This window comes from Pempheris klunzingeri, chromosome 17, assembly GCF_042242105.1.
Source record: "Pempheris klunzingeri isolate RE-2024b chromosome 17, fPemKlu1.hap1, whole genome shotgun sequence".
NCBI classification, from domain to species: Eukaryota; Metazoa; Chordata; class Actinopteri; order Acropomatiformes; family Pempheridae; genus Pempheris; species Pempheris klunzingeri.
In genome coordinates, this window is record NC_092028.1 from 970,244 (window position 1) to 987,260 (window position 17,017).

General features: G+C 50.1%; 1 protein-coding gene across 1 annotated transcript; it reads left to right on the plus strand.

The window, feature by feature from the left end:
- The first annotated feature begins 379 nt into the window (after positions 1-379).
- LOC139216272 (uncharacterized) lies at positions 380-15,199 on the plus strand. The gene is made up of 2 exons (XM_070847360.1): positions 380-813; positions 14,835-15,199. The coding sequence occupies exons 1-2, from the start codon at positions 405-407 to the stop codon at positions 15,197-15,199; spliced, it is 774 nt and encodes a 257-aa protein (XP_070703461.1). The 5' UTR covers positions 380-404.
- Positions 15,200-17,017: the final 1,818 nt, after the last annotated feature.

Below are 17,017 nucleotides of genomic sequence, written 5' to 3' on the forward strand. Positions count from 1 at the left end.
CCTGAGGTATTTACAGTGTTTGCAGTGGGCACTGTGCAGTGCTGACATTTCAACATGACTGATGTTTTTCTCTGAAATCCAAAATGGCGCGTCTGTCTGCAGGCGCGTGAGCGCGCGCGGCGCGCGGCCCGGACATGTGGGCGGGAGAAAGCTGCTGCGCCTCTACTCGGGTCTTTCCGGCAGCCTCCGGAGGGGCCGAACACGCGCGGGGCGCCGAGGCGGGGAGAGCAGCAGCAGCAGCAGCAGCAGCAGCCGGAGGAGTCGATCCGAGCAGCCGCCGGAGCAGCCGAGCGACCCGGGGCCCACTTTTACCAGTTTACCGTCGGGGAGGCCGGGCAGGGGGGAGGGCTGGGGGCTCGGGCACAGAAGAATGAGAGAGCCCTCCTACCGGAGGGGGCGAAAACATGAACGGGGCCGTGTACATTTCGTTTTTCCAGGGCCAGCTGGAGTCCGTGCTGGAGCAGGTCGTTCAGCTCGCCGTCCAGGAAATAAGCAAGACGGTGGGCTCCAGCCTGAACACGCTGCTGCTGGAGACGGCCGTTAAGGAGCAGGAAAACCGCCGGCTCCGCGTCCAGCTGCAGTCCCGGGAGAACCGGGGCCGAGCCAGCACGGGCCCCGCGGACGGCGGGGACCCTCCGGCGGCCGGTAAGAACAAGACTGGCCGGGCGGCGGGGGCCGAGAGGGCGGACGGCGGCAGAACAAAGCCCGAGCAGCAGCAGCAGCAGCAGCAGCCCCACGCCCCCGGAGGGCAGGGCACGGAGCCCGGAGCCCCCACCGACACACGCCGCCTGGAGCAGAGAGGACGAGTCGTGGGTAGGCACCCGTTAACGTTACACAACACACACACACACACACACACACACACACACACACACACACACACACCCCAGCAGCTGTCCGGGCGGCACTCCTCCCTCAGTCTCCGCCGGATTGCGTAACTGTGCAGGCCGTGTTGAGGCTTCAGCAGTAAACTGAGCTGCAGACACAGGGAGGCCTGCAGGTGATAAAAACTAGATTTACGAGCTCCTCTGACACGTCGGCCGGGACAAAGAGGCCTCAGTGTGGAGCCGAGCAGGTAGCGGACAGTCTGGAGGCTCCTGCGGGGGCTGCTGGGAGATGGCTGCAGAGACCAGGGGGGGACAGCCGGGCAGCCATCCCTGCTCCTGCACAGAAACACTGCCTGTCTGTCTGTCTGCTCATGTGTCTGTCTGTCTCTCTGCCCATGTGTCAGCCTGTCTGTCTCTCTGTCAGCCTGTCTGTCTCTCTGTCAGCCTGTCAGGTCACATGCTCTCAGGCTGTCTCACAGAACAGGTTGATGAGGAAGAAGCTCCAGGCTGCAAAACAAAGACGCTGCAAAGTTTAGGATGAAATACGAGGCTGGTGGATCTTAAAATAAGATTTACAGCCATGAGGTGTGTGTGTGTGTGTGTGTGTGTGTGTGTGTGTGTGTGTGTGTGTGTGTGTGTGTGTGTTGGGGGGGTGGCACCAGGACAAAGCAGCCTGCAGGAGCCGGCCCTGTGGTCGGCAGCCCTGTGGACCGCCATGGAGGCGGACCACAGAGGGTTTAATCAGCGTTTCATTGGAGAAGAAAAGAGCTGAGGGGACAAAGATGTAACGTGGGCGGCAAACGCTCAGACAGTCGGTGTTTTTACGGGTGTCAGGGCAGATTCGTCAGCAGCAGAGGCACTCAAACGCGTCGCCGGAGGACAAAAAGTGTTGTTCCACATCACAGTTTTACTGCTCAAGGTCGCGGTGAGGCCTCGGGCGTCACTTTGGAGGGAGTCCATTTTGTTTTTCACAGGTTTTGACTGACGGGCAGCGACGACCACTAAGGTCACCAGAACAATTCAGACGCACGAGGCCGCTGTCGGGTATCGGAGGAAACTTTAGAAACAAGCGGTGACTAACAGCGGAGCGTCAGATAGCCACTGACGATGTGCAGCTACTTCACCTGAGTGTCACAGGTTAAAACGTTCACTGACTGATTCCTGCGTTTACTCGTCCGTCAGCGTCCTGCTGCCCTCGTCAGTCTGTCCGTCTGTCCAAAGCCCCCAAACATTCAGCTTATTGAAGAAAAGTCCAGGAAAGCGGCACGTTTTCCCTCCAGAGCGCCTGAACAGTCCCCGAGCGCTCCATTACCACACTTCATTTATTCCCTCCTCATTAAATGGTGTTTTTCTGGATCCTCTGATTCTGATCATGTGATGAGTCGGTTCAATAGTTTCCTTAATAATAAATGAAAAGAGCCTGATTGATCAGAGTAGATTTAGTGTAACACGGCCGGAAGCTGCTGGAAAAGCTGGAAATGCACCTTGAAAGTGCTTGAAAAGGGCCTGAAGTTGACTTGGGAGAAGGTTCAGGGAAACGGTTTAAAATCCTGCCGAGTGACTTGTTGTCCACGTGTCGGGCGGCGCTCTGCTCCAACATGGCCTCCTCCTCCTCCTCCTGCTGCTCCTCCTCCTCCTGCTGCTCCTCCTCCTGCTGCTCCTCCTCCTCGTAAACAGACAGAGCTCCAACATGGCGGCCGGTCCCCACCAAGACACGAGGAGCACTAAACGACCAGCGAGCGTCTTTGTCAGCGTGAAGCCATAAAACGGATGCTCGCTTTGACCCCGAGCTTTGACTCGCAGGCAGGAGGGAAAGTCAGCAGGGCTGCAGCGATCGTTCTTATCTCAGATCAATCATTCTTATCGATCGTTCTTATCTCAGATCAATCATTCTTATCTCAGATCAATCATTCTTATCGATCATTCTTATCTCGGATCGATCATTCTTATCTCAGATCAATCATTCTTATTGATCGTTCTTATCTCAGATCGATCACTCTTATCGATCGTTCTTATCTCAGATCAATCATTCTTATCGATCGTTCTTATCTCAGATCGATCATTCTTATCGATCGTTCTTATCTCAGATCGATCGTTCTTATCGATCGTTCTTATCTCAGATCGATCGTTCTTATCGATCGTTCTTATCTCAGATCGATCGTTCTTATCGATCGTTCTTATCTCAGATCGATCGTTCTTATCGATCATTCTTATCTCGGATCGATCATTCTTATCTCAGATCGATCGTTCTTATCTCAGATCGATCGTTCTTATCTCAGATCGATCGTTCTTATCTCAGATCAATCATTCTTATCTCGGATCGATCATTCTTATCTCAGATTGATCGTTCTTATCTCGGATCGATCAGGCGATGGACTGACTGTTTTGTCTCGATCAGGATGAAGGTCGACTAGATTTTGTTGATCCTGTTGGCTCATCGGTCCAATTCTGTATTGATCCCTGATCAGTTTTGTGTGTGGGGTGAACTGATGGCGTGTTCAGAGTCAGTTTTATTAGTTTTTCATATTAGAGCTGATGTAGTTAGGTAGTTAGTGTTGGTTATTGATTTATTTAGATGATTGGTTTGGTCTATAAAATGTCCGTCTCCGATTCTCAGGGTGACGTTTTGTTCTGTTCGGCAGCTCAAACCTCAAAGAACTTCAGTTTGTAAGGAGACAAACCGATGAATTGATCGAATTGGTGAATTGGAGAACAGTTTCAGTTCTAGTCCGTCGTCTCGCTGCTCGTTCCAACAGGCCGGTCTGGTCTAATTCCTGGTGTGTGACGCTGTAAACCGCTGTGAGGCTTCAGGTGATGAACAGATTAGTTTCATGTTTGATTCATGTGGCTTTTATTTTATTTTTAGAAACGTCAGCTCACATTAATCCACCAATGTGTGTGAATGTGTTTATTACTGTCATGGGCTGACGCCGCTTTTCAAATTCTTGATTTAATTGATTGTGTCGTTACAGATAAACAGATGCAAACTAAAGTATCAGTATCAAATGTGTGACAGCCTGAAACACCAAATGATTCAGTCCAACATCAGTGAAGGAGAGAAAAACAGAAAATCACACATTTTAAAGAGCAGACAGCGTTTTCCTTCTAATCAATAGATTTTAATTAGAATAGTTAACGAGAGGGGTTCTGTTGATTGATCGAGTCTACAGATCTTCAATAGGAGACAGTGATTTTATTAGAAATGGGACGGAACATTCCTCCTCCGTGAGGACGTTCCTGCTCCGTGAGGACGTTCCTCCTTCGTGAGGACGTTCCTGCTCCGTGAGGACGTTCCTCCTTCGTGAGGACGTTCCTCCTTCGTGAGGACGTTCCTGCTCCGTGAGGACGTTCCTCCTTCGTGAGGACGTTCCTCCTTCGTGAGGACGTTCCTGCTCCGTGAGGACGTTCCTGCTCCGTGAGGACGTTCCTCCTTCGTGAGGACGTTCCTGCTCCGAGAGGACGTTCCTGCTCCGTGAGGACGTTCCTCCTTCGTGAGGACGTTCCTCCTTCGAGAGGACGTTCCTGCTCCGTGAGGACGTTCCTCCTTCGTGAGGACGTTCCTGCTCCGTGAGGACGTTCCTGCTCCGTGAGGACGTTCCTGCTCCGAGAGGACGTTCCTGCTCCGAGAGGACGTTCCTGCTCCGTGAGGACGTTCCTCCTTCGTGAGGACGTTCCTGCTCCGAGAGGACGTTCCTGCTCCGAGAGGACGTTCCTGCTCCGAGAGGACGTTCCTCCTTCGTGAGGACGTTCCTGCTCCGTGAGGACGTTCCTCCTTCGTGAGGACGTTCCTCCTTCGTGAGGACGTTCCTGCTCTGAGGACGTTCCTCCTTCGTGAGGACGTTCCTCCTTCGTGAGGACGTTCCTCCTTCGTGAGGACGTTCCTGCTCTGAGGACGTTCCTCCTTCATGAGGACGTTCCTGCTCCGTGAGGACGTTCTGCGAAGGGCCGAGTAAGGATTTAGTTGTGGTTATAAGGTTGCGGTCAGAATAAGGTAAAGGTTATGGTTAGGTGTTGTCATGGTTACGGTTGGGGTAAGGGGCTGAGGGATGCATTGTGTCTGTGTCCTTTTGATTGACAAGCGAGCAAAGCTGATCCGGATGAAACTAATCCATCAGACCGACTTCCTCCATCAGAAACCACGGCAGACGCTGCTGTGTGTTTGTTTGGGTGTTTCAGCTGCAGCACACACACACACTCACACTCACACTCACACACACACACTCACACACACACACACACACTCTCACACACACACACACACTCACACACACACTCTCACACATGCACAGACACGTGAGGAAGGCCGCCGCCACTCTCTCGCATGCATGCACACATTTGCACATTCAAACGCAAACACACAGCTGACATGCAAAGCTTCCCTCGCTCTCCCGCCCTCTCTGAAAAACCAGGCCACCGCCATGACACCACAACGACCACGACCAGAGATGTCGGGACACGTGGCGACGTCATGGGGGGGGGGACGTAACCATGGCAACAGACGACAAACCATGTCCTGGTCCTGGTCCTGGTCTGTTCTGGTCTCACAGTGACCTCAGTGCCCCTGAACGTCCCTAACATGTTGGTCAGAGACTGAAGACATCAATCAGGATCAGGATCAGGATCTGAATCCCCTGAGGTGGGTCAGTGTGTCCCGGAGCCGCCGGCCGCCGTTAGCGTGGCGTTCAAAACAAGCAGAGCTGAACCGTGATACAACGAGGCCGTGACCCCCACACGTCGGGGTCAGAGGTCACGCTGCTTTGTTTGTCCTCCACACGGAAAAACGAGGGCAGGCTTTCACCCCTCGGCTGTCCGTCTGAGGAGGGACAAAGGACGGGGAGCAGCAGGAGGACGGGGAGCAGCAGGAGGTTTGGTTGTGTCAATTATTTAATGGACTCCTGCAGAGATCTGCAGCCACGAGGAGCCTCAGCTCTGATCCAAGGCCCTGATCCGAAGCTCTGATCCAAGGATCTGATCCACAGCTCTGATCCAAGGCCCTGATCCGAAGCTCTGATCCAAGGATCTGATCCACAGCCCTGATCCAAGGATCTGATCCAAAGCTCTGATCCAAGGCTCTGATCCAAGGCTCTGATCCAAGGCTCTGATCCAAGGCTCTGATCCAAAGCTCTGATTCAAAGCTCTGATCCAAAGCTCTGATCCAAAGCTCTGATCCAAGGCTCTGATCCAAGGCTCTGATCCAAGGCTCTGATCCAAAGCTCTGATTCAAAGCTCTGATCCAAGGCTCTGATCCAAGGATCTGATCCAAAGCTCTGATCCAAGGCTCTGATCCAAGGCTCTGATTCAAAGCTCTGATCCAAGGCTCTGATCCAAGGATCTGATCCAAAGCTCTGATCCAAGGCTCTGATCCAAGGCTCTGATCCAAGGATCTGGATCAGCGCCTCATTAATTCAAAATCCTGCTGGATTAAACACTCACCAGTTAATTTGAGCTGACTCACTCACCTCCCCCCTGAGTGTGAACACCATCAGGTAACAATAAACACACGTGTGTCAAAAATGTCCTACTGACCCACAATCCTTTGCACTGAGCCGCCGACTGACTGATGACCGGTACAAACCGGTTTGATATTAAGCCTAAAAGCAGAACGGTGATGGCGAGTTTTACCAGCAGGCGTCGCAGCATCACAACCAGGACGACTGAATCTGAACTTTTCTTCTTCTGCAGTTTAACATCAGAATAAACTAAACATTGGAGGAACGAGGAGTCCTGCTAAAAGCTTGTTTTTAGCCTGGGAGGCTAACGGCGCTAACGGTAGCGGTGTTTGTGGCGTCTAAAGTCCAGTCTGGTAACAGTGGAGCTCAGCCTCTCTGGTTTGCCGGCTTGTTTGTCGCTGAGCTGAATAGACGATAGACGTTAGCCTCGGAGGCTAAAAGCAAAGATCAGCGGCGTTACTCCGACACTGGAGCTCATTTACACCATAAACAAACTAAATAATAATGTGTTCGTCACGTCGCTTTTTACTAATGTCGTACAAGTGAGCACGGTCTGCTGATGTCAGCGACTTTTTGATCAGAGCTTCTCGTAGTGACAAATGTAGATGACTGTAAAAAACTAAAATCAGTTTTTTAGTCAAGTTCGAACATGTGACCAGATAATCCAAACTAGAAGGAGCCATGTCAGGACAAAGTCGTGTCCCTCCCACGGATGTATAATGATACCTGGAAACAAGCACCTCGTTCATTCCTTTGAAGTCTTTGACTCCCAGGTATAAGAGTACCTGGATCCTCATCAGTTTCCTGTTAGTGCTGTGCTAACTTCCTGTTAGCGCTGTGCTAACTTCCTGTTAGCACACTGCTAACTTCCTGTTAGCTCACTGCTGACTTGAATGGGGATGAAATGATTTAATCGTGCGTCTCTTCCAGACTTTCCAAATGTTAGTGCTGATTTCACTGGTTGTGAAGCTCATGTCATGTGACAGGTGCCTCTGTTGTAATTACACAGTTTAGCCACCAGGCCAGACTGGCTTCAGGACCTCCTGGGGGGTCGGTCCCCCCTCCCCCGTGACGGCTGCTGCAGTTTGAACCACACGTATAAAGATCGTGTGTGTCGTCGTTCAGCCTTAGTGAGCACACAGAAACCCTCTGACTCCGCCCCCTGATACCCCCTGATGCCCCGTGCTGCATGTGGTCACGTGACCATATGGTCGACATGTGGTCGTATGGACCCCGGCAGCACCCCCCCTCCCAACCAGGAGGGTTTGGGCCCCACCGTATTTCCTCTCTTCTATAAAAGTGTTTTGTTTTTCTAGAAAACGCTGATTTCCAATAACTTTATTAGAAGTGAAACCACAGTAAAGAAACCAAAGAGCACATTTTGGTGCTGAAGACACGTGAAAGCTGTGACAACTATCATTTTATTTGCATGAGGAAGCAGTGAAAAATGTGACCTCAGGAAATGTCCAAAAGCCCCAAATATAAGTTTATTAGTTTATTAGAATGAAAAACAGAGAAAAACTGCACATTTCTAACATTAGAGAACCTGAACAATCACATTGTGGCTCAAACAAAGAACTTAAACCATCAGATGATCAAACTAGTTGCTGCTCGGTCGACTCATCGCTGCAGCTCTGAGTCTTCTGTCTGTTTTTATGGTGACGTTAATAGACCGCTGTCTGTTAACGCTCTAATCCCACTATAGTTATTATAACTTTGTTTAAATGGGGATGACGGCAAACAACAACAACGATAACCTGCCGCCACCAGAGGAAACCACTCTGCTCCCTAGGAGAGGCTGAGATCGATTAAAGTGATAGGCTCTTCATTGACCCTGCAGCGTGAGCACGATCAGGGCCGAGCTCACGTCCCTTTATTCTCCGCTCAGACCCCTGACAGCTGACAGTCTTCAGATTCAGACGACACAGCCAGTCTGGACCAAAGTTACAAAGGGAAAACTCAATTTAATCCGGATGTTTCATTTCCTTTTGACGATGCACATCCAAGGTCATCAGATACAGAAGTCCCAGACGAGCCGCCGTCGTCGCTGCTGTGCTCTCGGTCAGTTCTGTACAAGTGGTTCTTTTTAAACAGGTGTCTGCTTCTGATTCGTGACGTGGTTGATTGTGTCAGTTTGATTATCTGACGCTTCGGGCCTCTTCTGTCCGTCTGTGGTCGTCTGATCAGCAGCGGCCCCCAAACCCACCAACCGGCCGCTCCTGCTCCTGCTCAGCTGCCAACAGCCACTCTGGAAAGGTTTGTTGTTGTTTGTTGGTCTGGAAACGCAATCGGAAGGAAACTACCGGCCGACAGTTCAGTCTGCAGCTGATCTGTGAGCAGCTGCTGACCGGAGCGGTTTTTACTTTGTTGATTGTTTTTGTCTGGTCAGATGGTCAAATACACGGCGACAGCACGACGCCAGGGTCACACAGAGTCCTGTTTGGTGAAATTACAGTATTTGTCAATGGTGTCTGGGGGCTTTGAGGAGGAATCTTATTGCATTGCACTTAAAGGTTTAAGGATAACCTCAGTATTTTTCAACCCGGATCTCATTCTAATTTTATACATTTTAATATTAATCTTAGCTCCCAGGACACAGGAGCTGCTGCTCTGCTGCTGCCTCCATCAGTCAGTGTGTTTGTGTTCCTGTCAGTGACAGTTTGCATCCAACCAACTTTAAAACACACAAGTCACTCAATAAGTCAGGCAAACTCCTGTGTCCTGTTCTCTAAAATCCCTGTTTTAGTGAATGTAGTCTGGTGTGTGTGCTGTTTGTGGTTAAACCAAAAGGATCTTCCAGGTCTCTCTCTGTAGGGATCCTTTCCATGATGCTGTCACACACTTAGAATAACACTCTGAGCCTGTCAGTGGATCAAACAAGCTCTTTTAGTGGACCTACTGTGATCAGGTGCAGTTGTCCCAAAGGATCACGTTGCAGCCATTGCAGCCCGTTTGGTGTCTGCTGGCTGAGGTGATCTACTGGACCAGTTCCAACACTTTTACTACCTACCAGTCACTCAGACACCAGGATGAGGACAGATAAAGTAATAAATCCAAACCTACAGAGAGTGTAACATGTAGTAGGACCTGATTTGAGACCATTTTGCTGCTTTTATGATCATTAAAGTCATAAGGAGGCTTTTGTTCGGGGGGATTCCAGCTGGGCCTCAGCTCTGCTCAGACCAGTGATTAATGGCCTCCGATCAGACAGCTGATAGACTCACAGTGAGGAGGTCTGTCCTGTCAGCGGACAGACTGATGGAGACTTGAGTGGATAAAAGAGGCTTCAGTCAGCAGCCTGAACCCACTCACTCTCTCATGTGTCTGTTATCGATGAGCTCACTCTCCATCCGACGCTGCACCAAAAACACTCTGAGGGAACAAGCACATGACTTATGACTTCCTCTGTGTCCCTTCACGGCAAACTGTTGTGGTTTGATTCATAGAGGACAGACAGACGAGAACGATAAACCTCAACACGAGGAGGAGGAGGAGGAGGAGGAGGAGGAGGAGGAGGAATCATTCCAACACAGACCGAATGTTAGTAAAACCATCAGTGTCCCACCGTCTGCTGGAGGTCTGTCTGGTGTGATGAGCTGATGGATGATGGGATTTGTAGTTCGATTGGACCGTAGCACATAAGAACAGAAGCAGATTTCCAGCTGTGATTTAAAGGCCTCAGCGTTTGTTCCACAGAAACATCAGAGTTTCAGTTCTCCTCTTTTAGCCGATAAACTGTCTGAGCTGATTGATCGTGCTGCTCAGACTTCGTGGACGAATCACGAGGAGACGCCGCTGTAGCGTGTTTTATCACCACGTTGACAGTTAGTTACTGCAGAGACGTGACGGCTTCTGTAACAAACGGCTCCTGGTAGGAGTCTGATCGACCAATCAGACGGTTCGACGGCCACACATCAGACGGTCGCCGTGTAGTGAGTCATAGTCGACAGACGCCGCGCTGACGGAAAGACGTCCAGACATTTTTAGAGTCTCTCGCAGAGTACGACGAATTCCATGATGTGTTGGTGCTGTCGACCAATAGGAGCACAGCGCTGCTCTTCACCCGTAACCGTGGTGCTGCAGGTGGAACCACAGGAGTAACAGACAGACGCACCGCCGCGGACGCCATCTTTGACCCTGTGGTTACAGGAAGTCGCCCTCGAGCTCCGGCTGCGTTACTGGACGGAAACCATCAACCTTTTCCTGGCGCACACGCGGCATGACCCCGCCCCCAGGCTCTGACACGCCACACCGCGCTCATAGCACCTGATTAGTAGCTGTAAAGAAGAACCACACGACCAGCTGAGGACAGAAGGGTTTCAGTCTGTTCCTCACCACACAATCTACTCCACAGTCAATGCAGCTGTTAGCTAGCTAGCTGTTAGCTACAGCTAGCTAGCTAACAGTGTGGCCAATCAGACCGCCCAGCCGGCCACCGGGCAGCGAACACAAAGATCCTCTATTCAGCAAAGATGCTCCATACAAGACGGATGCTGATCAAAACAGAGAGACTCTGTCTGGAGCAAAGATCTGTGGTGCAACAAAGATGTTGTTTATAACAAAGTAGGGACGAGCATTTCCTCCAAAAATACCCATCAGTCCTCACTGTGCACTGTTCAAACATCGTCTTTCCAGACTCCACCCGCCCTCCTATCCTGACGGGGGCACCACCAGCCCTCCTATCCTGACGGGGGCACCACCAGGCACCAGTACAAAACCACAATAATCTCATAAACGTCTATCTGAATATTTGAAAGTCTCATCCCATCCCTGCAAAGACGCTGGAGAAAAACAAATGAAACAAAGACGCTGTGTAAAAGGAATCTTCTCTAAAGTATTTCTTGTCGTGTGTGTCGACACTCTGGAGATTAACAGCCTCACCATCTGCACACACACACACACACACACACACACACACACAGTGGCTCAAACCATGTGTGTGTGTGTTTGTTTGTTTGTGTGAGCTCAGATTAACGGTTTCATTGTTTATTTGGAGGCAGAAAGTGGGTCATCCTGTGTGGCAGCAGGTCACATGACGCAGGCGGCTCATGTTTTATGGCGGCACAGATGGATGTGTGAAGAGTTTTTACCGCCACTGAATTTCTTGGACATGTGATCAGAGTCGGTGTCGCTTTGACGAGATCACAGCAGGAAACGGTTTAAAGAGGAAGAGGAGGGTGAGACCACAGCTGTACGCTAATGAGCCCACTGGGTGTGTGTGTGTGTGTGTGTGTGTGTGTGTGTGTGTGTGTGTGTGTGTGTGTGTGTGTGTGTGTGTGTGTGTGTGTGTGGTTCAGCGTTAGTCTTTTCCTCTGTCATATCCATGCAGCACCAGTCAGTACTGCAGCTTTATAAAAAACAAATGAAGAAGAGTTTTCTACCTATGTGGGAGACAAATAATCTGAACTATCCCTTTAAATCCAAAAGTGCCTTTATAGATAGACTCTGAGGTAACTGAAGTGTTGGTGCTGATTGATTGATTGATTGATTGATAATGTCTGTTACTGATTCTGGCCTTAGGCTGGAGTTTATGTGAAGCAGGTTAGCACAAACATTAGCCCCTGTTAGCACAAGTGTTAGCCCCAGTTAGCACAAGCATTAGTCTCAGTTAGCACAAGCATTAGTCCCAGTTAGCACAAGCATTAGCCCCTGTTAGCACAAGCACTAGCCCCAGTTAGCATACGCATTAGCCCCACTTAGCACAAGCATTAGGCACTGTTAGCACAAGCAGTAGCCCCAGTTAGCACAAGCAGTAGCCCCAGTTAGCACAAGTGTTAGCCCCAGTTAGCACAAGCACTAGCCCCAGTTAGCACAAGCATTAGCACAGTTAGCACAAGCACTAGCCCCAGTTAGCACAAGCATTAGCACAGTTAGCACAAGCACTAGCCCCAGTTAGCACAAGCACTAGCCCCAGTTAGCACAAGCATTAGCACAGTTAGCACAAGCACTAGCCCCAGTTAGCACAAGCATTAGCCCCAGTTAGCACAAGCACTAGCCCCAGTTAGCACAAGCGTTAGCCCCAGCTCTCCCATCATTGTGTTTACTTGAGCGAATAAACAAAAATAACCTGTTGATGAAACTCAAGCAAGTAACAGGAAGTGAATGTGTGAAGAGCTTAAGTCAGCTGGATGTGTTTTATCATGCAAATGGCTGTTTGATGACGATGGTGGTCATGATGATGACGATGGTGGTCATGATGATGACGATGGTGGTCATGATGATGATGATGGTGGTCATGATGATGATGATGGTGGTCATGATGGTGATGATGGTGGTCATGATGGTGATGATGGTGGTCATGATGGTGATGATGGTGGTGGTGATGATGGTGGTCATGATGGTGATGATGGTGGTCATGATGGTGATGACGATGGTGGTCATGATGATGGTGATGATGGTGGTCATGATGGTGATGACGATGGTGGTCATGATGATGGTGATGATGACGATGGTGGTCATGATGGTGATGGTGGTCATGATGGTGATGACGATGGTGGTCATGATGGTGATGATGGTGGTCATGATGGTGATGACGATGGTGGTCATGATGGTGATGATGGTGGTCATGATGGTGATGATGGTGGTGGTGATGATGGTGGTCATGATGGTGATGATGGTGGTCATGATGGTGATGACGATGGTGGTCATGATGATGGTGATGATGGTGGTCATGATGGTGATGATGGTGGTCATGATGATGATGATGGTGGTCATGATGGTGATGATGGTGGTCATGATGGTGATGATGGTGGTGGTGATGATGGTGGTCATGATGGTGATGATGGTGGTCATGATGGTGATGACGATGGTGGTCATGATGATGGTGATGATGGTGGTCATGATGGTGATGACGATGGTGGTCATGATGATGGTGATGATGACGATGGTGGTCATGATGGTGATGGTGGTCATGATGGTGATGACGATGGTGGTCATGATGGTGATGATGGTGGTCATGATGGTGATGACGATGGTGGTCATGATGGTGATGACGATGGTGGTCATGATGGTGATGATGGTGGTCATGATGGTGATGACGATGGTGGTCATGATGATGATGACGATGGTGGTCATGATGGTGATGACGATGGTGGTCATGATGATGATGATGGTGGTCATGATGATGATGATGGTGGTCATGATGATGGTGACGATGGTGGTCATGATGGTGATGACGATGGTGGTCATGATGGTGATGACGATGGTGGTCATGATGATGATGATGGTGGTCATGATGATGATGACGATGGTGGTCATGATGATGATGATGGTGGTCATGATGATGATGATGGTGGTCATGATGATGATGATGGTGGTCATGATGGTGATGATGGTGGTCATGATGGTGATGATGGTGGTGGTCATGATGGTGATGATGGTGGTCATGATGGTGATGATGGTGGTCATGATGGTGATGACGATGGTGGTCATGATGATGGTGATGATGACGATGGTGGTCATGATGATGATGGTGGTCATGATGGTGATGACGATGGTGGTCATGATGGTGATGATGGTGGTCATGATGGTGATGACGATGGTGGTCATGATGGTGATGATGGTGGTCATGATGGTGATGACGATGGTGGTCATGATGGTGATGACGATGGTGGTCATGATGGTGATGATGGTGGTCATGATGGTGATGACGATGGTGGTCATGATGATGGTGATGATGGTGGTCATGATGGTGATGACGATGGTGGTCATGATGATGGTGATGATGACGATGGTGGTCACGATGATGATGGTGGTCATGATGATGACGATGATGACGATGGTGGTCATGATGATGGTGACGATGGTGGTCATGATGGTGATGACGATGGTGGTCATGATGATGATGATGGTGGTCATGATGATGATGATGGTGGTCATGATGATGATGATGGTGGTCATGATGGTGATGATGGTGGTCATGATGGTGATGATGGTGGTGGTCATGATGGTGATGATGGTGGTCATGATGGTGATGATGGTGGTCATGATGGTGATGACGATGGTGGTCATGATGATGGTGATGATGACGATGGTGGTCATGATGATGATGGTGGTCATGATGGTGATGACGATGGTGGTCATGATGGTGATGATGGTGGTCATGATGGTGATGACGATGGTGGTCATGATGGTGATGATGGTGGTCATGATGGTGATGACGATGGTGGTCATGATGGTGATGACGATGGTGGTCATGATGGTGATGATGGTGGTCATGATGGTGATGACGATGGTGGTCATGATGATGGTGATGATGGTGGTCATGATGGTGATGACGATGGTGGTCATGATGATGGTGATGATGACGATGGTGGTCACGATGATGATGGTGGTCATGATGATGACGATGATGACGATGGTGGTCATGACGATGATGATGATGGTGGTCATGATGATGATGATGATGATGATGGTCATGACGATGGTGGTCATGATGATGGTCATGATGATGATGACGATGGTGGTCATGATGATGATGATGATGATGATGGTGGTCATGACGATGATGACGATGGTGGTCATGATGATGATGGTCTCCCCTGTCTCCCCCCTGCAGACCAGCTGAAGGCCGTCATGGAGCAGGTCCTGGACTTCGCGCTGCACGAGCTGACGAAGATCGTGGAGGCTTCGTTTGACGACCTGCTGCTGGAGATCACCAAGATGGAGCGCGAGCAGAAGGGCCTGGAGGAGCGGCTGGACAAGTGCTCCGACAGGGGGGGCGGGGGAGGAGCGGGGGGAGGGGAGAAGACGAGAGGAGGCGGGGGGAGGAGGAGGGGGTCGGAGAACGACTCCGTGTCCCCCAGCGGCTCTGAGGACGCCCGGGAGGAGCTCGCCGAGGTCCCGGTGTCCACGGAGACGCCACAGACAGACGGTGAGTGTGGAGCGGCGGTGATGCACAGTGACATCATCATGTGTCTGTAGCGTCGCTGTCCGGTGAGAACCACGAATCTCCAAACAGCTGAGTGTCCTCAGGAGGAGCAGGAGGAGGGGGGGAGAGGAGGAGCAGGAGGGGGGGAGAGAGGAGGAGCAGGAGGGGGGGAGGAGGAGCAGGAGGGGGGGGAGAGGAGGCAGCCTAGCCCCCCCCCCGCTGATTGATTTGATTTATATAAAAACTGTGATTTTTCTATGAGAGTTTTGAACTGAGCTGAAGTCTTAAACTGTCCTGCAGTTGGTTTCTTCTCCTGGTGTTTGTTACAGGACTCAGTCTGCATTGTGCTTTTACTGCCTTTTCCTCTTCCTCTTCCTCCCCCTCTCTTCCTCCCCCTCTCTTCCTCCCCCCGTACTCACACTCTGAAATGTCCCCCTCTCATACTTTTTGTTTTTTGTCTCAAATGAAAAAATTTATAAAGTAACTCATTCTCCCTCTCTTCCTCAACCCTCTTCTTCCTCTCCCCTCTTCCTCTCCCCCTCTTCTTCCTCTCCCTCTCTTCCTCAACCCTCTTCTTCCTCTCCCTCTCTTCCTCAACCCTCTTCTTCCTCTCCCCTCTTCCTCTCCCCCTCTTCTTCCTCTCCCTCTCTTCCTCAACCCTCTTCTTCCTCTCCCCTCTTCCTCTCCCCCTCTTCTTCCTCTCCCTCTCTTCCTCAACCCTCTTCTTCCTCTCCCTCTCTTCCTCAACCCTCTTCTTCCTCTCCCCTCTTCCTCTCCCCCTCTTCTTCCTCTCCCTCTCTTCCTCAACCCTCTTCTTCCTCTCCCCCTTCCTCCCCCAGACCCGGGGCGGCCCCCCGTCCTCTCGGTCTCTCAGGACTGGGTCCCCATCCTGGACAAAGTCTTCGGTCAGAAGTGGTGCACCGACGTCTGGCAGATCAAGGAGCTGGACGGAGGGGGAGGCGGTGGGGGAGGTGGGCGGTGTCTGGGGGAGGGGGGAGCGCAGCAGACGCAGCCTCTCTCCGCCCCCTCTGTGACCCTGGAGCCGTCCCCCTCCTCCCCCCAGCAGGACCCCCGCTGGACCCCCCTGGAGGACATGGAGGTGTTTTCTCCGGACGAGGAGGACGGCCAGAGGAACGGCGGGGGGGAGACCACCACGGGACCCTCCCCCGGACCCCCACCTGGACCCCCCCTCAGCCCCACAGGTGACCCCCAGAAGCTCAGCGTCACTTCGTTCACCGTTAGTTAATCAGTGGATCAGTGGATGATGAGAATTACTGCTAACTAATAATGAGAATAATTTGACTTCAGACGAAACGACAGCGAGAATCATTACATACAGACTTCTTCCACCCCGTCACCGTGGGAACACTGACACTAATAAAGTTTAAACAATACAGACACATTAAAAACAGGTGAGTCAAAGTATCATCACCTGAACACATGAAAACAAATCTAAAATATACTTTTAAAACGTAAAAATATTATAAATTCATTATTTTAAGACGTAAAACATAAATATCCTAAAAGTTGAAATATATTTAAAATAGACATGACAGTGAAAAATACAAATATAGAAAAAATATTTAAAAAAGAAAGATATATTTACAAATGAACCAGGTGGCAGGAAAACATGGACAACGTGCTGAAAATACATGAAAAGTAAAAATATAAGGAACACAACCTGCAAAAGTAAAAATAAGAGAAATAGCACCAAAAAATGGCCTTTGGAACTAAAATGATGAAAGTATAATAAATATAATAATAATAGAAATAAAGTGATGATGAAATGTGTCAATTCAGACAGAAATACAAATAAAGATAACGTGAAATCTGTCTCGACCAGAAACTTTTATTATTATATAAAATATAAT

Coding starts and splice junctions, on each gene's coding strand:
- LOC139216272 (XM_070847360.1), top strand. CDS start 405: ATGAACGGGGCCGTGTACATTTCGTTTTTCCAGGGCCAGCTGGAGTCC. Junction 814..14,834: donor GCAGAGAGGACGAGTCGTGG/GTAGGCACCCGT, acceptor TCCCCCCTGCAG/ACCAGCTGAAGGCCGTCATG.